This window comes from Fistularia commersonii, chromosome 4 (genome assembly GCF_037954325.1).
Source record: "Fistularia commersonii isolate RoL2024-O1a breed Wild chromosome 4, RoL_Fcom_v1.0, whole genome shotgun sequence".
NCBI classification, from domain to species: Eukaryota; Metazoa; Chordata; class Actinopteri; order Syngnathiformes; family Fistulariidae; genus Fistularia; species Fistularia commersonii.
The window spans coordinates 17290045-17311876 of NC_141287.1; the positions used below are offsets into that span (position 1 = coordinate 17290045).

Sequence of the window (21832 nt, forward strand, 5' to 3'; positions counted from 1 at the left end):
TTTATTAAACTAGTCTGACAATTGCAGTAATGACCTCAACAAATTTAGAAATGATGTTCCATTTTCTTCAATTAGCTTGGGTTTTCGTCATACATTCTACATATATACATATTTCATTCACTTTATACACTGTTGTAGCTTATCTACAATGGAAGATGGTGCTATACCTGCCTGCAGCTGCCTTCAGGAGCTTCTTGATGTCTTTAGTACGGCAGCTAAGCTGACCGTGGATGGAGACAAAGGCAGGGCAAGCCTCGGGCGGTGGTTCGTCATTGGCAATCTGTTAAAAGAGGAAGGACCCCTTTGTTTTAGGGGACACTAATCATAAAATTACCAACACGACCTCAATCTATGTTATTTCTACTTTGTATTAGGGCAATGGCAATGAAATGAGAGAAATACATACAGATTTAAGAAGTACAAAAACAAGGAAGGTCAATAGTACAAAAGCCTAAAAAGTTTTTAACATGGACAAAATTAACAATTTATGTTTTATGGACTTCAACTGTGTACAAATGTGTACATTTTTGAGTAGTAATAAAATTGTTATTGGCCTTTCTTGGTAAGAGGAGGATTTATAATGTTAATTATACTAGAGGACAGACTTGATGTTCTCTGTAATAGTGTGGAAACACATAAACATACTGATATCAGTAGTGGTTACGAGCTAAATGAGTTTAATGCATCAGCATATTGGATATCCCAAAAAAAAAAAAAAACCAGTATAATGAACCCCTTGCTGTAAGAGGTATGCAGTTAGTACAGCCATATATGCACTCTTTCCAACCTTATCCCCACCCTAACTGCATACCTCAAAGCACACAACATCCCCAATTCACTCATTGTAGGTGAAAATGTATTTGCTTCTCCTCTTGTGTTCTAAAGTGGGGCATCAATGTTGCTTCTCCGTCCTTTCGGTTCACCTTTTCCTTATCAAACCATTATACACTGTTGCTTCTGTTTCTCTGCCACAGTGATCCGCTCAATATTTGCCTGCTCTGTGTTATATTATTCTGGCACATTTAATGTCACACTATTGATGACACGCGACTGTGTACATAATGACGGATGATGGTCAGTTTTCAATACATTAACCAAACATTTACAGTCTGTCTATTAGATTATGAGAGAGCTTAGGATTTTGCATTGTCAAATCACATCATAAAAATAATAATTTAACACATTTGATCAAAAAACTCCATCTCTGTCACTCAACTCTGTTACTAGTATATTTCAGTTAAGTGAGAAATTATAGCTGTATGACAAAATACTAATTGACACAGAGTATTTTGCATAATGAACAGAAAAATGTCTGGATGACACATAAGCACTTGAGGAAAAACGTGGGTGGACTGCTGAATAACCAAAGGTTTAAATAAAATGACTGAATTCAAAATCACTTCCTATTTTCAAGGTAGTGCTGTTTTTTTCCTGTCAAACATTTGTCTTGTTGAATAAACAGTGCGAACAGTTTTTTTTTTGTCTATAATGACTTCAGTTATTCGAAAAATAAATAATACAACACATGGCAAAGATACAATCGCTGTCTTATACAAGTAGCTGCAGTTGCAATGGGTCACATTTGTGGTATGTAAACTTACTGTTGGGTGAAACTGCACTACACTAAGAAGTTACAATCATACGTAGAGTAGTGAATGCATTAGAGGGGAATTGAATCACACATGAAAATTGCAAAATACTTGAGTGAGTATAAATGTAGATCTCCAGTGACATGCACTATTTCCAGGCTTTCTGAGAACACTCTTTTGATTACAACAGACCTGCTGGAATGCATGAACAGCTGGTGAGTAGAACCGAAGGGCAAGAGCAAATTTTAGGAGGTTAACTTGTAGATCGGTGAGGAACTGGCCAGCCTTCTTTAGGATTAAGTTGTAATAGGATCGGACAGACTCTGTGAAAAACAAAATTTTTGAAATTAGGCATCTTAGAGGTGAGGCACAACAGACATGCAGCTTGATTATTTTAATAGATTCATAACTTTTGAAAATCACACACCTCCCTGTTTATATACAGTGAGCTCTTTCACAGTGTCGATGAACTGCCAAAATTTTTCATTCCCATCTTCTCCAACAAACTCACTAGACAGAAAAATCAAATTAAAACACAAGTGTACACCAAAAGACATTATGCCACGTTCTTCAGTAATACTCATGAAATACGTTTTCTGATTGACTATGTAATTAGTCCAAGATTTTGTCCCCAAACTGGTGTCTATAAAAAGCAGTCAACATCAGCAGATGATGGCAGGTGATGAGTTAAAATAGACATTTCATGGAATGAAAAGCACAGGTGTAATTGGTTTAAAATAAAAATATATGGCTATATATGTTTTTCTAATTCAGTTTCAGGATCCAGAGACTGTGCATGCTCGCTGTGACAGTGCAGTCATTAATTTATTGGTACTGCCTGTGATTTTTCTATCACAAGTCAAACCACATGCTGTGAGGTGACACTGCCAACATTCTCAGACAAGAGGTAATAAATTCTCCAGTGTTATTGTTCCCAAAGCAAGAGCAGAGAATGAATCACATAAAAACATACACGTGAAGCATTCTAATTAATTAACATGATGTGTAGTTCTGATTTTTAAAACTTAGGCAAAGAGGCACAAAATAAATTGTTTTCACGGCAATTAATTTCAAAACGCTGTATGTAATTTACACCTACGAGATGAGACCAGGGTGGCATGGTGGTTTGCACGTTGGCCTTAAAGCACGACAATTACAAGGGGGGCCTTTCTGTGAGGCGTTTGCATGGTCTCCCTGTGTCCCCGGGCTCCTCACACAGTCCAAACACATGCATCCGGATAATTGAAAAAAAAAGGGAAAAAAATTGCCCGAATTTTGGTTGCCCGTTTATATATGTGGCCCTGCGATTGACTGGCAACCAGTCCAAGGTGTACCCCGCCTCTAGCCCGATGACAGCTGGGATAGGCTCCAGCATCCTACAGGATAAGCGGCAGATGATGGATGGATGGATGGATGGATGGAGCCGAGACTAATAAAAAACAAAACCCTGATATCATCACTTCACAATCAAGCACCCATGCCTCATGCCTTCTAAGGTGCATCAACTTAAAGAAATAATCATTAGATAATAAAATCGTTGAAATGCTGATAGTATAATAAGCCAAGGAGGGCAATTTAATGACTTCTTGTACAAGTCCCTGGCAAATGAAGAGGTAATGTTGGATGTCAAGTGTCTAAAGAGGTAAGTTGAGAGGGACCAGGTTGGATGGGGGGCTGTACATGTCAGATGAGCGATTATACCTGGTCTCCAGAAGGAAAGGGGTCATGTGCCATTTAGCTTTGAGACTGGCGGTGACACCTTTGGGAGCAGACCTAACGGGCGGCGAGTTCAGCAGCAGCAGCTGCAGCAGCACCGACAGCAGGACGACGATCCTCATCATCTCCGGCGAGACGTACCGTTAACATGAACCCACGGCGGGCGGGGAGCAAAACACTGCGGCGGTTACAGTGCCCCCAACGAGCCAGTGCCACGTAGTGATTCTGAAGTTTCTGTCTCAACTGCGACAAACAGCGTACAGAGAAACGGGACATATTCAGAACAAATGTAATTAAAACACCTAAAAGTCTCGTCGGGCTGTCAGTAAAATCCAACGCGCCCAAAATGAAAACTAGTCACTGGCTACTTTTAACGTGTGTTAAAAGTAGCATATCAGTCCAACGTGACATAAGTGAGACGGTACGTCAAAGAGAGTCGATATAATGTGATACAAAAGGTTGACATGAGCAAAAGACGTTCGTTCTTAGTGACGACTTTTTGCAGTTTATCATTTTTTTTGTTTCCAATAATACATCCCTCACCCGTTATTGATGCTGACCGCGTCCATACAAAGCAAAGGGCTTCCAGTGGGTATTTTGGGCAGCTAACGACAGTAGACGCGTCAGGGATTGCTAGCAACCCGGTGCGGCTAGCAACATGCCGGAGGGGGGCGCCTGGTTTGGCCGGTAAGTCTATGGCAAATACACAAATAAGACAAAGTGTTGTGATTTTTATTTTAATTTCGGTCTTTCACAATTTGAAAGAGCCCGCGAGGGTACTCGAGAACCCCTTAATAATTCGTGGGGTGTGGATTTATTCTGGCACCGTGGCAGGCAGCTAAAGAAAAACGAAGCCGCAGCTCCAAAATTTTTTTCCACCGAACAAGCAGAGAGCGTCCGGAGTGCCCCTCCGCCGGGGCGGGGGGCTTAAAACTTCATTGGAAATCTTGCAGCTTCTGGATTGAGTCGCCAAAGAAAAACATTAAAAATCAGCATCATAAAACTTTGCAAGAAGACGTGTATAACGAGCAAAGTTAAGAGCCATAAAGTGAAATAGCCTCAGCCGAACTCCAATGCATATCATTCATCAAAATTTAATGGACTGACCAGCATGTTAGCATCTCTGGCCCGCAGGGCAATTGGATAGCAAGCTCCGGGCTCTAATCAAAACTGCTGAATCATTTCATAACTTAACCGTTTCCCTACTTCATTCATATAAAAAAGGGGAAATGATTGAGGGGATAAAAACAAGCACTGGGTTGTTCAAGATTTTCTCAGATTGTAAGCACATGGAGTTTGCTATTTCAGGCCGTCATTTTATATAATGCATAATACATGCAGGCGCATGGGTGGATTATTTGAGTGTTTTTTTTTTCTTAAATTAGTCTATTACTGTACAGATGGACATTTCTGTCTTTTTTTTGATTCCCTCAGTCAAAGGTCTCACTCGGATTTGCATCAAAAAATTGTTGCGGATTTATCTGGGGGGTTAAACCTCCGCGTGGTCTTGCGCTGCGTTAAACAAGATTAGGGGACTGACGGGGATGGGATGGAAAGTAACCCTCCACCCACACACAGACACACACACAGACACACACACACACTAGCCCGACGAGAACAGAGAACGCCCATTCGTCGGGCTGGGATGCAGCAGCATCCTCTCAGAAGCACCGCTCCAGTAGCACAGCCAGGCGGACCGCCTCATCCTGCCGGCGATGCTGAAGGATGCTGCCGCGGGGAGGGGGTGGAGGGGGGCGGGGGGATCCAGCGCAACAGTCCGAGCATTGGCGACGCTTCCGCTGAAATAAGTGGAAACCGGCGAGACCGGGGTCCACTCCAGAATTGAGAAAGAGCGAAACTACAAACTCTGCTTGCTTCTTAACTTGCAACAATCCGAGCAATGGGGAGACGCTGTCGCGGATGCGGCTCTGTTAAGTTGAGCGGACACACATTTTGAACGCCAGGACTTTGACTCAGACTCGATGCGAGGCGATCGCGCTCCCTTAATAGTATTTCGGGCAAGCCAAAAAAAGGTCCACATGTTTCTACGGAGGGTGTGTTGTGTCTGATCAACATGTGGCACAAATAATAGGCACCTCGCCTGCTTGGGATCACAATGGGTGCCGGCTGTAATTCACGGTAATGGAATGACGAGACAATCTTGATAGGATGGATGATAAATCCAGCAAGCTCATCTTGGTTCCTATTTTGGCTATCCTTTTTGTTATGATAGGATACCAGTATATATGTCCCGCCGGCAGCAATTCGTGCCACATAAAACGCGAGGAAACAGTGAGGGGAGTAAGTCTACTTTCTTCCACCCCGTATCAGGACAGCGATGATTTTTACCGGGACCAGGACCTGGAAGACGACGGCCCCGCCAAACTACAATCCAAATTCAACTTCTCCGAGAGGGACTTGGACAGACACGTGGAGTTCAACATTAAAGGGGACGACGTGATTGTGTTTTTGCACATCCAAAAAACCGGGGGAACCACTTTCGGAAGGCACTTGGTGAGGAATATCCGCTTGGAGCAACCGTGCGACTGCAAGGCCGGGCAAAAGAAATGCACCTGTCACCGACCGGGGAAGGAAGAGTCTTGGCTCTTTTCCCGCTTCTCGACCGGATGGAGCTGCGGGCTGCACGCAGACTGGACCGAGCTGACAAACTGCGTACCTGTCATTATGGATAAGAAGGAGACTCAGAGGAATAGGAGGTAAACTTTGTGTGTCTGTCTGTCAGTGTGTATCGCGCCAAAGCATCCCCTTGTGATCCCCCAAATCACCCGGGTCACAATCTGTGTGCGTGCAAGGTCATAATCATTTCAATTTAAAAAAAAAAACTTTTGCATAATCCAAGCAGTCAAGTGCTGCCCCTCATCCCCTATACACTCACTGTCAAACGCTCACAGTCAGCCACTTGCTGCCCAGCTGTGCAACTAATGTTACCCTCTTTATCTGAGCCATTAACCAATTGTGCTAAGGACCCATCCAATGATGTTGCTCACAAGAGTGATGTTCTTGCACCCTGCAGAGATTTATTGTCCCTCGATTCAATTGCATCTTTGTGCAGTTCAACAGCTAACACACACCCACAAACTCACAGACACCACAAACAAACACTAGGGTAAGGTGTCCATCACTTGTGATTGCAGTGTGACGTCTGCATGTCATTTAAAATGGCACACACAGAGAAATTAGTCACAGCTGGTTATTTATCAAACTCCACTCAAGCCATATCACTGAGATGTATATTCTTCATAGATACATGTATGCCTATCAAACTAGGCCAGCATTGAGAAAAAGTCTCTTTTTTACACAAGTTGAAGTTTGGAGCTAAGAACTTCCATCACTGCTCTGAAAACTACACTTATAATATTAAGCAGGAGAACATGAGCGCATGATTTATTTCTGCTGTGCCAAGTGTTTCCTTTACTTAGAAAAGTGCTCACAGGACACGACAGCCCTTCATTTCACAGCTGCAGCATCTAGTGGTTATTCTGCACTTAGGGTCCTCTCAGCGCTTGTTTTTTTCAGTGATCTCCCACTGCACCTATTCTGAGATAATTTTGTTTCGGCCTTCACCAGGACTGTTGCCAGACAGTTTGGTGAGACCCCCTCACCAACCACTCTCTCCATATGGCACATGTATTCAGTGAGATGACTAATGGTATAATCCAGATTTCACTGACGTCATAGATTTGTGTCTTAAAAATGCATTTATTGAAATATATTACATATGAAACTCAAAGGAAATAAACAAAGAGCCATTGTCATAGCACTTCATTTGTTTCAAATACAATTTACAATCAGAATAACAATTGAACATTACTGCCAGACTGAGTCTGCACATCCCGTTTTGTGGCTGAGAGCCTTTCAGATAGAGTGATTGTCTTTCTGGGATCAGGGATTCACCTTTCTTGCTCCTCAGATGGAGGTGGGGGTAGGGGGTCAAAGTAGCCTGGGTCTGCCTGCACACTGTATGGCCTTTTCCGCCAGGCAGGGCATGGTGCACGCTGTTGAACCAGTCATGCTACCCTGCTAAGGTCATGCGTGTCACAATGGATCAGTGTGCGTGTCCCGCGGCTCCTTGGGAGTGTGCTGTCCATCAGAGAGGAGGTGGAGCAGCCAGGCGTACTCCCTTCAGGGGCTTTATGGGGAAACGTACCTCTTCCTGTAAGTGCTGTCCTTTTTAAGTCGCTTTGTGAAGAGCGACAGTCTTGTCTGGTTTTTTGGACGAATATGATTTGTTCTGCAAGTTGTTTTGCTCTTTTGTGACATCAGAGGCTCATACTGAGAGGAGCTATTAGAAATATGATTTTAAAATGTTTATGGGTGGGATGTTTTCTTTGTGTGAGAGATACTGAACTTGGCATTGGTCACAGTGTTATAGAGACTTGTTTTTAAATTTAATGAAAGATTAATTTGTGAATGAATCACAGTAACAGAAGTCCTTCTTGTTCGCATTTTAATATAATCTTGTAGGTCTGTGCAGAACATTATTTGATCTTGTATGAGAAATAGTGGGCTTACTGTTTTCAGCTTTTTCATTGCCATGTTTTGTTGTCTATTTCCATCCCAAGGCAGTCAGGGCATCTGAGATAAAACATCAACATTGCTTTATTTTTATGGCTGTGGTTTGGAGGTGAGGAGATTGCATTGTTAAACATATAGCCTGAAGTGCTTTCAGAAAAGCATCCAGAATACATACAGTATAGGCCACAGATTTCACAGTTATCCATGTTTATGGTTCAAGCATTGCCAGACGCATTACCTATACTTGGTACATTTCTAAATGTTCAAATACCAGGTCATACAAATTCTAATAAGATAATTTTAATGAATACAACATCTGATAAGATAATTTCTTTATCTGATAAGATAAAGTCATCTCTCTTGATTTTTAGGATTACAAAAACCTTTAAGTTTTTTTTTGCAAATGCGTGATGACAAGAAAAGATCTTTATGAGACTTTCTTTTTCACATTAGATAAAATGAGTAGCAAATTTTCAAGTACACAGTCACTAAACAAAAAAAGATAAAAAACATGAGTACAAGATAATTACTTTTCACGAGTTCGGTAGATTTGTAAATTTAGTGAGGCTGTAGTAAATAACGTGACAGTTTTTTGCATCGCAGCAAGATGAGGGAGGAGACGCAAGGCTTGTTAGAAGCAACAAAGGTCAAACATGAATGCAACACTGGAGCCTTACAATATTTCATCTTATCATTTACGATGTTTAGTGTAATTTAATATCATAAATTTAATATCATGAATATCATTTATGGCTGGTATTGTACCCTGCGTTTTTTTTAAATGCGTCAACATCCAAACATGAATAATTGTCAAATAAAGCCTTGATTTATTTTCATTTTCCAATACTTAATTAATTTGCTAATCTCTTTTCTTCACAGCAAACTGTCTAGTTGTATTTTTTTGTTCAAATTTGTCAGAAATTGCCACTAATAAATTGGCAACAAATTGAAAAACAACCTTACAGTACAGCCAAGAATTAAAAAGAAGAACGAGCGTCAAACTATCTGAAAATCATAAAAAAATCGCTCAATCTTTTAGAAGAAACCAGCCAACAATTTTGCAAAAATACCTTGAAATTAGTAAGTTACAAACCTGAGTACATTTATGGCCATCAGTAGAGCTGCAATAAAATGATTTGAATTTTCCCCCAATACAAGGTGATGTGATATGTGCCAAAATAGGCTTCTGTATATTGGATACGTTTCTCCTGTTGCCCAGCACCATGTAGATCGCAGATCAAAGTTATTGGAGTTCTTTTTCAGATCACAGCTGGAACATCTGTTCCAACATTGCGGCGTCACATTCGATATACAATATTCTCTTTTTTGTGTCAGTGTGATTGTTTTTTCTGTTGGTTAATAGAGATGATCTTTTAAATAGTGCGGAACAAATCACAGTGAAATTAAATGTCATATTTGGCCTTTTGCCAAGAAAGGAAAGCCCTTTGGTATGGCTTCAGATAAACTCAGCAGGTACAGTATCGTGCGTGGGGCTTATGGACACCGATTAATCCATTCGAGGATCCCTTGACACTACGGAAGTCAGTAAAAAAAATTGTTTCCAATTAATACAGTTATTATACAGCATTACATCAAGTAGGTGAACCGTTACACACAGTGTCATCCTGGGAAAATGTGTTTTTCTTCATTGGATAAAAAATGCTTTGGCTAATGTGTTACCAAATTCCATTCATTTACACCAGTTAAAGACCATTAAATTGAATAATATTATTGACGTGATTGTGGATACTCAGTATTGTTTTCATACAGATACTACAATTAATATAGTTATCTTTATTATTATTATAAGTTGTAGAAATTCTATACTTAACATAAAGCTTTACTACAGCTTCTAGTGTCACCGCTTCCATGTGTCGATTGCTCAGAGGTTGACGATCTTCACCATACACTAGCGCACACTTCCTGCATGCTTAGGACGGACCAAGATACCACTGAAATAATACAAAACATTCTCCAGCACTGCAGGGAACCCGTGATCTGCACGGTTTTAACAAACTGACTCTAGTGCCTGCCTAATCACAAGCATCGGCAGCAACAGTATAATGCCATAAAAGCAAAAGAATAACAAATAAAAAAAAGGTCTTAACTTCTAAGCCTTGCTGCTACGCTTTCATTCCATGCCATGTTGGCTATGTGTGTGCTGTTTAAAAACTCAAAAAAAGTAATTTTACATCAACTCAGCAGCCCTCCCTTTACTTGAGCTGTTTCTCTCGCAATGACGGGTAGTGTGCATTATAGATGATTAAAATAGCAAATCTACATAATGTGTCTGTAAATATACATTTGAAAAGCTGTGCCCCTTTTTTGTATTTACAACCCTTTCATAGTTTAATTCAACGCTAGCTCCGTAGCTCTCAGCCGTGGCCTCATTTCAATTCATGGATGTGCTGATGTCACCATTTTTTATCAATTATAAAATCTTCATTAGCAGCCTTCTTGTTGCTTATACATAATGAATGTTTAGTTCAGGAGCACAAAGAGACCAAACCCAGTTACAATATGGTCACGCTCTATGCTCTCTTGAAAAGAAACAGAGACCAAGATATGTGCTGTGCTTGAGGATATTAACATTTTTATGTTACATGTTCACAAAAGTACCCGTGGTGAGAAAATGAATATCAGCAGAATATACTTGAAATGTTAACAGCTACAACGATACAATTACTGGTTATGGTTAATGCCAGTTGGATGTTTTAGATTTGTGTTTCAGTCTACTTTTTTCCTAATTACATCACTGTTTGTTTGTCTGTCTGTTAAAGACCATTATTCAAGATAAAGTGCTGCGTGATCAGTAAGTGTCTTTCTCAATGAAATGGCACCATAATGAGAGTGAACAATATACTTTATTCTTAAGATCACTAGTAGCGATGCTTTTTCTATGAGTGCAATACTTTTGTAGCTGTAATACCGTGAACACTCTTTTTAGATACATGAAATTTGCTTCTGCCCAATTCTACAGGAGCAATAACAAACTGTTGGAATGGTACTTGCACCACATGGGGTAGAAATGACATGCCCTACATTACTGGCTAAATAACGTCCCACAAAATAATTTATTCATAATAATTGATGCGGGGGAATGGGCGGGGGGTGCAATCGCTGCCTTGTAGTTTCAACTTTCAGCTCTGATTTTTGAACCTTGAACGTTTCTATCCACTACCTGACCGTGACATCTCCCTCCTGTTCATCTCTAAATAGAAACTTGAGAGCCAACCTGAATAGAATTTGATCTCAATTGCACTGGTTGTATTTTACATTACATGTTTACTTGTACACATTATTCCCTTGGGAAATACTAAGTATCTCTTTTTCATTTTCTCAGTTTGACCTTAAACTGTTATTTTCCTCCTGGGTATATCCATCCATCAATCGTCTGACGCTTATTCTGCACTCAGGGTCATGGGGCGAGAGGCGGGGTACACCCTGGACTGGTTGCCAGTCAATCGCAGGGCCACATATATAGACTGACAACCATTCACTCATTCATTTTGGGCAATTTTTCCCATTTTGTTTCCAATTGACCTGCTGCATGTTTTTGGACTGTTGGAGGAAACCAGAGAACCCGGAGGAAACCTGTGACGCCGAAGTGCTAGCTATTTCGCCACCATGCCTCCTCCAGAATATATTTGTATATAAATAAAAAATATATGTTTTAGTCCGTATGTATATAGAGGACAGTCTCAGAAAATTTGAATATTGTGATAAAGTTCTTATCTTCTGTAATGCAATTAAAAAAAACAAAATTACTTTTTTATGATATTCTAATATTTTGAGATAGGATTTTTGAGTTATCTTAAGATGTAAGCCATAATCAGCAATATTAAAATAATAAAAGTCTTGAATATTTCATTTGATTTTTAATGAATCCAGAATGTATGACATTTTTGTTTTTGTAATTGCATTACAGAAGATAAAGAACTTTATCACAATATTCAGATTTTCTGAAACAGTCCTGTATATGTATATGTATATGTATATGTATATGTATACACATTCAAATATGTCTTTTAAAGTTGTGCATAACATATAATCAACTTTTATACTGTTGTCCCTGCGCTCTTGCTTCCACTGAAAAATAGAATTATGCCCGAATCGCATGGAGGAACATTAAAGTAATGTAGGAAACCGTTGAACAACCCCTGCACGCGGATGAAACTGAAGGAAGACTTCTGAACAGATTTACAGTTTCAATACTGTCTTTAGATTAAGGAGGCAAACAGTGCATCACGATGATAGGATGTTTATTATGTGTGGGAATCAGTGCCCTTGCAGTCCTTGGACTTCCAGGGAGCGGAGATTACTTTTCATGTGCCATTAATTCAAGTCGTCATTGCTAGCAGGCCTGAGTGTTAATCCAGTGAGTTTGATAATTAATTGTTACCTCTGCAGAGAGTGCAGTGGCATCTGTCCCACAATTGTTCACTGTCATGATGAAGAAAATGAAACACTTGAGAAAGGGATGAATTGCAGGTTACATTAGAATTTGCATAAGAGCTGTATATTTTTTGGGTCCTTTTTCCATTCTTAAAGTCTATATCTTAGTTGGACCAATGTAATAATATGAAACACAGACTCTAAAAATGAACTTGATACCTTGTCATATAAGTTCACACCAAACGTAGAGTACATTTCAATTCACACATGCACTGATATACCAGCATTCCTTTTTACTGATATGTCATTTTTGCTTTCACTTTTTCTTTTTTTAATTTAATGATATTTCATATGTGCAGTCCTGACACTATGAAGTAGACACAGAGTACTTGACTTAATATTGGATGGGGCTCAGACATTAATGCTTAATAAGACGACTGGTATTAATAAAACTGATGGAGTCTGAGGGGAAGAGCAATTAAACGGACTCCCTAAAACCACTGCAGGTGAGAGTGGCTGCTGATTGCTTTTGCTTTTTCTACGTTGGAACATTCTGTTCAATTTCTCATTTTTAAAGAGATAATATAGCCATGTTTTGTAGCTAACAATTTTAAAAAACACTGCTTTAATTAATGATGTTATTGTTATAACATGAATTGACAGTCTCTTTATAAAGGTTGTTGATGAAAAGTAATTAAGTGCATTTAGCCAAGCAATGTTCTGAAGTACAATTTTGAGGTATTTCAGCATTACCTTTTAATGCCATATTATATACCCACTGCACTATGAGAACAATTTTAGACTTTCTTATCCACAATGTATGACAGTGTAAACAAGCACAATCATTTACAATCATCAGTATTATTATTATTATTGTTCTTCTCTACTCTGTAGCTTCTACATATAATTTCCTGGATGCTTTGTTTTCACTGGAACATCGGGACATTCAGTATGTCACCCAACCCTGTACTTCCCTCTGAATACAATGGATCTCCACTTTTTGGTTCAATTTTCTGGTTCTCCGGACTGCATCGTTTGGATTCAAAGGTCTAATTAAAAAAAAAAAAAAAAATCACCTATCCAATGCCTGGTGATACCAGAGCATGACAACTCTTCTTTTCTCTTACCATATTGCTCTTAAACATATTGTTTTGTGGGAACAAAAAAGACAGGAAGTTTGAAATGAAAACAGGATTATTGTTTATCTAGAGATTTTACATCTGTTGGTTGTACAGTTCTGTAAAGAAAATAACAGCAAATAAGTAATCTGACATGTGTTGGAATAATGTTTTCATCATATATTTTGGGAACAGCTTTGAAAGTTTAGGATTTTAAAGCGTTTGGCAGAACCTCTGGGGTCTATTCCGCAATACCTCTTTTATCACATAATTCTTATCTTATTGAAGATGAGTATAACTTAGTGCAAGTGCGCAGCCTTCCTTTTTTAGAAGTTTTTTAATCACTTTGAGGAAGATTATTTTTTTTGGGCCATTTGATGTCTCCTCTATTGGATATGGGGATTAGTGTCCCAGTTCTGGTGCTCAATACATGACACACCAGGGTAGAACAGGGATACCCGGGTGTCTCAATACACTGTTGGTTAGAACACATTAGCGGAATAGCCAAGACCCATCACTATATCAGTATTGATGAAAAATGAAAAGCTTTGCATGTGTATGAGTTGTTATGGATAGTTGTCATTTTCCATTTGGCCAGAATCTGTTTGAGATGTAGTATGGATGGAGCTTACTGTTTTCTCTAAAAGCCACTCTAGGTAATGAAAGCCGAGCAGCTTGCCAGATCAAGCTTGCCGCTTCTCTGATGCTGCTGTCAAATACTTGCTGGCCAGGCAAATATGAATCTCCAATTGTCTGATTCAGCTCTTATAGTGTTATTAAAGGGTGGCATTTGGTCTAGTGCCTAGCTAGTCATCCCAAGCTTTACTCTCAATTGTGTGGACGCGGATGAATTTTTCACTTTCCTTACCAACAATGTCAAGATTTAGCCATTTTATGTAATATTTTGCAATTTGAAAAACTCAACAAAACAAGTTGTTTTTGTGGAACAATTGAACAATAACCGTCACTAACGATTGAACCACCAAATGAACCAGATATTATGGCTGTCTACTTTTACTGCATTAGAATGCCGATTTCTCCGCCCTGTGAGCCCAACGAAGATTATTTTATCTTACAGTCTTTTGTGTCGACAAAGTTATGGGTATCAATAAAACAAGCAAACTCCACTTGGTGACCAGTTTTTTAATCAAGTTATAATTTTGAAATATTGCAATATTGAAATGAATGAACTGTCTGAGTAGCGTTATGGAACAAACAAATAATTCATTGACACATTAATAATAACAATTTTTACGCCTTCTGTCTACTAAGCTCACAAACAAAATTAGGTTAGTAAAAAAGAAAAAAGCTAAAAAAAGTAAAACCTAATCAATGTAGAAATAAGGGTTTAAAGTCTAAAACAAATAAAGAACTAAAGAAAAAGTTTCTGTAAGTGTAAAATTAAATACTTCTGATTTAAAATTTGTCCTGTCTGTTTTGTGTCCCAGTACGCAAATCAATATATTTATGCCTCTTTTTCCCTTTTTGACACGTCCTTATTAATAATGAGCACTTTCTTCTAATTCTGACGTGATTGCCAACGCAAACTTTCAGATCCTAGATCTGACAGCTGAACTCCTGTGTCCCAGCCAGCGTTTGATCAGGTTGAAATTACCCCCAAGACTGATATAAAGAAGAGGATGCAAAGCACCTCTCACTGATGTAGTTATATGTAGTCATCAGTGTGATGAGAATGAGTCAGCTGGTGCAGAGATTCAGAGATTCCATGTTTATTGTCCCCAAGAGGCTCCTGTGGTGGCTGAGCTGTTGAAATGCTCCAATTAACAGGGGGGCAATTAACTTTGAATCTGTTTTCCCTCTAATTGAGACAAAAAAGTTCTATGCTATAAATACTCTATAAAAATGTAATTGGGCAAAACACCATTTTTTTTTCATCATAAACTCTTAACTGTTGCTAAACAGGAGCTGCTTCATCAGCAAGTTCATGAATATTGCTTTGAAGGCATTGGTTATTGACTTTGTACAGCCACTACAGATTTTTGTGCCCGCTTTGCAAAATGCTTTGCCTTGAGAGTTTGCCCTCTTACTAGTTTAAAAAAAAAATCTTCCATATTTTAAATACAAAATACATTCTAACCACATAATGTGTTGCTTAACTCATACTCCCAGGAGACTACTTTGATTTTTTTTTTTTTTTTCACAGAAAATAACTGCAGAAAAATGCGCGTTTTGACACATTGACGTATTAAAGATGTGCCTGTAAGTCTTTTTTTTTTTCTTACACTTCATACCTGTGAGGCCTGGCGAAAGCCTGACTCAGGAGCTGATTTATTATAACAACCTGGAGAAGGGTCATCTGTCCTTATCTGGGGCGAGCTGGTGACAGGTACTGTGGAGAAGCAAGCTGAGGCTGCCTGCCTCACGCTGTCCCCCAATTTGGATTCGGTGCTTGACTGAGCACCTGGCACACTTTAAGTGTAAGCAAAGGTAGAGTCACCTTCACACAGCATGAATTCTACCCAAATGTCTTTTGACAGGATAAGGGCTCTCTGGGTTTTGATATTTTGGGTTCCGCAGGTCGACGATGTCGCCCAATAAGTTAAAAGGTGTGTCACAGAGTGCTTTTAACACACTCCTGCAGCAGTCTTCTGCATGTATCATGAAATGCCATCCTTGTTCACTCAATAAAAATATTGCTGCCCTCGGCACATTCCTAATGGATCGACATCCAACACATTGTTTGAAAGATATTAATATTTCTGCAGCCTCTCTAAGTCCTGCTTTTACGAGTGGATGCAATTCTGTCAATGGTACTTGATCTATGTAACTAACCATTGAGGAACGTTTTCATAAATTTTGAAAGTGCAATATTTCTTAGACTTTGAATGACCATTTAATGGCAAAAACAGGCAAGAATCTTTATTATTCATGTTTTCTATTGTTGTCGACCGAAATGGTCAGATATGTGTTATATTATACGATATGCGATGTTTGCTGGTCTACCTATGTCGATCAACTTTCTAACAATCACACGGATAAAACCACAAAATAATTTGTGTCCCAAGCCATAAGGTAATCACTTTAGAATTTAATAATCAGTACAATCTGCTTGCACTGAACATCAGTTTCATTCTAAGAACCGCACGTCCCTCAGCGCTCGTTGATCCTCTTGAAGTGCCAGTTTACAGGCTGCAGAATAGAGCTTTAAATCCCCCACACAAATCCAGGGATCAGTTCCGGGTCTCACCAGCCCAAATTTTGAAATGGATTGTGGACTTCATTCATCATTCTATATGTGCCCCCTCCCCCTCACATTTAGAATCAGAAATAAGTTTGTTTACTTTCTCTGCAAGGATGGTGAGAGGAGAATGTCTTGACACTAGAGGCATTTACTTCTCTTGTAATTCAAGGCATGTCTGTGTATCATAAAAAGTTAGAGAAAGAAAGAAACTATACAAAATGTCCTTGACTGTTTCTTTTTCAGACTGTATAAGAATTTGCAGCAAATGGCTTCCTGCCCTGGATGTCATTAAGAACCAGATTACACCTTTGTTAAATATTTCAAGATGGAGAATGCACTTATACATATTAATGCCATGTGACATAAATTACCATTGATTCACATTTTCACACGCCTATAAAAAACGGTACATTGCAAACACCAGTTAGACGTTGCTTGGAAATGCAATGTGGGGTGCCAACATGACTAATGGGCTAAACCTGCATTCTTTATCGACTTGCACACAAAAATACTCAAGGATTGATTTGACTTCTTATGCCGCTGCCTTAATCTCTGCACCAATGATATGGTTTCATTGCTGTTGGTAAAACTGCTGCAGTTTTAACTGCAGACTCCCATTGTTAAATTTAGTCATATAAGCTACTCAATGGTAAATGTGTTATTATTTAAATTCAAACTTCAATGGGCAACTGCAATAGAAATGCACAGAAAAAGCTGTGATCTCAACCGAAATGGCTAATATGAATTAATTTATCAGCAAATGTTAGTTCTTCAAGGACTCCATCAGTCTGAAGGACTGCTGTTTTTCAATGAAATGAGGGAAATCTGTGGACGCTTTTTCTTGAAATGTACATTCAATGGTTTCATGGTTTGGAATAAGTCTACTCCTAACAAGGCACAGTGGCACATGAGTCGGCCCTTTCACCTCAGGACAAGAAGGTCCCGTGTTTGATGGCAACAGGGCGCCTTTCTGTGTGAAGTTTGCATTTTCTTCCCATGCCTGTGTGGGTTTTCTACCACGGTTTCCTCCAAAAACAGGCAGTCAATTAATTGGAGATTAAATTGTCCAGACGTGTGATTTAGGGAGTGAATGTTTTTATGTCTATATGCAGCCCTAGTGATCTACTGATGGGTGAACCCAGCCGCTTCCCAATGACCATGAGGATGGTCTCCAGCCCCACTGCAACCCTGAGCTCAGTATAAGTGGTATTGAGGGTGAATGAATGAATTCTTCACCGAATTGCTTTCTGTTTTTCTGATATTTCAATAATTCCTGTTGAATTATAGGTAACTCACAAAGAGTACATGACATTACTTTGTTTGTGTTTGTGCTTTTTATCCAAGCACATTTTCTCTTATTTCTCTTCTCTAGTCTTCAATAATTCATTGCTTCATTTTAAGTTTTTGCTGATTTTAAAGTAGCTTCTTTTTTTCTTTCTTTCTTTCTTTCTTTCTTTTGGAAGGGGTATTTTGTGACAAATCCGATCACTAATTTCTTTCTTGTTATAATAGTTGTGGTTACTTTTCATGCTTACGCTTTTGGACATTTTGAATAAACTTTAAAGGTAATGTATCTATGACATTTTTCATGCCATTTAGATATCATGAAGCAAAATTAGGAGGAAAAATTAAAACAAGTCATTGTACCCTATCCATCATTTAATGCAATGGCCTGCATCTTACCCAATGTGGACAATAAAACAATGTATCACATTTAAATGTCGGCAATTCTGAATGGTCAGATGAGACTTAAGTAATTTCATTCTCAAAGTAGAATCCATATTTACCTGAGCATACTCATATTTATCTGTCATAATGTTTCTCATAATGCATTTCTGTACAAAGGTCTAAGTGTTAGTAAACAGGCTCCGCAGGCAATGCTTGTCTCTGCTTGATCTATTAGTACTTATTGTATTCCAAAGTGAGTCCCATAGCCATTTCTGTTCTCCTCGAGTGAGCAAGGAGAGGGCTGAGCTATGAACAGCTTTTCCAACATGAGACTGTGGCCTTTCCATGTTGATGATTGATTCAGGTGCAGTAAGGAGGGAAAGGAGGGATCAGGCTTTGGGCTGTGTCCGTTAATCACACTGTATTACCACACAGGAGGCATTTATCACCAAACACCATGGGTTTCAGCCTGTGGGGAACACTGGAACCAATCTCATCGCTTACATGCAATCCATCCAAGTCTAAGAAAAGCAGCATTGTTGAGTGCGACCACATCAATTTACTCTGTGAGAGGCAGCAGTTCCAAAGAAAAAGTATAAGGTAATGATAAAAAACGAAAGGATGCGTTTAAGAGAGAAGTTCTATTTTTACACCGACTGATGTCAAAGCCTGGTGTGGCTGTGACAGCGGGGAGTCCAGCCATTTCAATTTACTCCAGTGTTTTCAGAGCTGAAAAACTGTATTGCATCAATTTAAACCATTATATTGCCAGCCATTCTTATTTCAGGCTCCAGGTAGGCAACTAAATGGCAATTTGGAACATTATTACAGTGATAATAATTTTCTACATTGGCTATTTGATTGCCAGGAACAAATAGTGTTCATATTTACAAAGTAATGTACTAGGGACTGATCTTGTACAATTTGTTAATGAAGCTATTTTCAGAATGACATTGTCCACTGAAGCCGTGGAAAAACAGGATGTAGTCCCAGAGAGGACCACATTCACTGCGTAGCGGTGCAAGACGGCAAAAGAGTTATGCATCTTAAAAATCAAGAAGTTTAATAATCTTTTAACATTTTCGCTGGGCAAGAGTGGATACTCAAATGGTGTAATTATGCAGTTGGGTCACTATGTCAAAATGGCTTAAAACACCTGGTGTTCATTCTGGTGTCTTGGTTGTTGGATAATTCTTCTTCTCCTTTTTCTTGACTCACTGTTCCTCTTCACTGTTCCATCCTCACTGTTGACAGGGTGTCTGCAGCTGCAGGGGGAATCAAACCCAGTGACCTGTTGGTGTTACTGCTTGTTAAAAACCCCAACCATTTTTTTTAAATTAAGCCTGCCTTAATGAGTAAAGGATGCTGCTGTTCAAAATCTTACACCCACGGGAAATGGAACAACGGTTATAAAGCATTGTAACTATAATTCAGTAAGCAGCGGTACTCAAGTTGCTCACATAAAAAAGGAATATTAAAAAAAAGACTAAAACTCTTGAACAAGATTTGAACAGCCGGGCCAGATGGTTTGTCTCAGAGATTTTCCTGTTGATGAAAAAGTGAAGAGTCAAGATTCAAGATTCAATATGAAAAGATTAAAAGTGTTTATTGTCATGTGTGCAGTGTGGAAACGTGTTTCCATGTACAATGAAATTCTTACTTTGCTGTCCGCTGTGCATTTAGATATGTATAAATAATAAATAATGGTAGTGTAAACATTATAAATACGAACAGTTTTGATAGTGCAGATAAAACATTTGCGTGCAACTTGGTGTGCAACTCACAACGTGCAGGTTCAAGGATGAGTGCATTTTAAATGGACAGTAGTTCCATGTGCAGATGAGTGCAGCACTGGCTGTGCTGCATGTAAAGTGCAGAATCCACACCAGTTCAAATAAATATGCTTTTAATCTCAACAAAGGCATCCAAAATGTTCCCCATTCATCTTTTGTTTAAATTCTTTCTGTGTTATTCCTTCATAGTCATAGTGATGATGGACTGCTATAAACGAGTCGGCTAGGTTTATTCCCGCACTTCGCAGTTTTCATAACTCTCCTCACAGCTTCACATAACAGTTTTTCTGATCAGTCACCTCCCTGGATTGCACGGCCCAAATTTAGACTTCTACAATTAACTCTGATAATGGTTTTCAAAGTAGGATAGAGGATTGTGATCAGAAACTGTTAAATATTGTCATTCTAAGTAACGCTTTTCTAATTGTTTGTTTCAGTCAACATCATGAATATTTGTTGGGCTTTTAGTTGCTCAGTTTTTATGGTTTTTCTTGGATGGATGCTCTGTTCTTTGTTTAGCAGTGGGCACCATATTTGCTTAATAAGTCAATATCATTTCTCTTCATCAAGCAGGACGTTTTTTTTCCCTCCCCATAGTCTGTCAAATACCACAAATGTGCACCTGTTTTATCTACGACTAAACATGAGCGACAATCGATTGTCCGTAGAGTCTTAGCCAAAGATGCAGCTGTCTGACATTTACATTGAATTGGAAAATCTACCCCAGTGAGTTTTACATGTCTACCTACCGGTGTAATTGTTTAAAAGCAGTAGCAAGGGGCCGCTCTCCCTTAGGACTTCTGCACTGACGCTTGATAAGTTTGAGCAAACAAAAGCCTGTTTATCCACAGCTTTGATGAGTGGCTGTGTTTTGTCACGTTAAAAAGACAAACAGCGTGTAGGCAAGGGTAACCACCGCTGTTTTTAATTAATGCGCCACACTTGCAATCACAGCAATAAACTTGTCTGCGGTGCTGTCTTGTGAAAGTGCATCAAAGTCAAAGCTCTCCCGATAGCACGCATTTAAGGTGAGCTCTATTTTATTTATTTGCTTGAACCTGAGAGCTTGAGGGGGATACGGTTTTCCCTTTTAATGTCACCAAAAGTTTGGGTGGATTTAGATTTGTAAAACAGTCGCATGATAAATTTCTGTTCATCTTGACAAGCAACCAGAAGCGCATCCAGAAATGCATATTAATGGCAGTGAATGGAAATGAAGTACCCAAGAGGGGTTTCCTGCAATGTCACTGTCAGCTGCTGATGCGCGCTGGAGGGTAGAGAGTGACATTTAACAACGTGAGCATGAGCAGCTTTGAATACTCAGTAACAGACACCTTGGCACTTATGCAAGATAATATACCTGGCCTTAAAAGGGGGAAGGGGGGTGAATTAGCTATTTCACGGGACGTAGGAATCAGACAAAGACATTTTTGGGTTATTTTAGCCCTCCGCCACCTTGCTATAGCCAAGTGAGGAAAAACAAAGATCGCTGGACACTTTGCCTGGGCCTCCCTCAGCACCGCTGTCTGTCACAGACCCTCAAGTGGGCTGAAATGGAAACTGCTGACAAGGTGGGTGTCAGACAACGCAGATCACACTGTAAGAGAGTGACAGAAATCTTGTTCAGCACCACCAACAGCTCCACAGAAGGAGACCAGGGGAAAGTATTGCTAATCTGCCGCTTTTCATGTTTATACATGATCTAACTGTTTACTCATCCCTGGAACAGACACCACATCATTTGTAAATGGCATCTTGTCACATGTGAATACACATGGCTACTTTAAAAAACTTTTTTTTTAAAACTACAGCCGT

At 39.3% G+C, this 21832-nt stretch overlaps 2 protein-coding genes across 5 annotated transcripts in view; one reads left to right on the forward strand and one right to left on the reverse strand.

Moving 5' to 3' along the window:
- uggt2 (UDP-glucose glycoprotein glucosyltransferase 2) overlaps positions 1-3871 on the reverse strand; it is a 41669-nt gene extending 37798 nt beyond the window's left edge. For all 4 annotated transcript variants that reach the window (XR_015106062.1, XM_086145656.1, XM_086145655.1 and 1 more), the window contains exons 1-5: positions 3849-3871; positions 3291-3548; positions 2017-2099; positions 1782-1912; positions 168-280 (exon numbers count right to left, since the gene is read on the reverse strand). Coding sequence is in view for 3 of the 4 variants with exons in the window: in XM_086145656.1 (XP_086001782.1) it covers positions 168-280; positions 1782-1912; positions 2017-2099; positions 3291-3430 (467 nt within the window). In the remaining variant the exon portion in view is untranslated. The remainder of the gene's footprint in view (positions 1-167; positions 281-1781; positions 1913-2016; positions 2100-3290; positions 3549-3848) is intronic.
- A 1215-nt stretch (positions 3872-5086) lies between these two features.
- hs6st3b (heparan sulfate 6-O-sulfotransferase 3b) overlaps positions 5087-21832 on the forward strand; it is a 73398-nt gene continuing 56652 nt past the window's right edge. Inside the window, exon 1 of the mRNA XM_086145659.1 lies at positions 5087-6022. Coding sequence (XP_086001785.1) covers positions 5475-6022 — 548 coding nt within the window. The 5' untranslated portion in view covers positions 5087-5474. The remainder of the gene's footprint in view (positions 6023-21832) is intronic.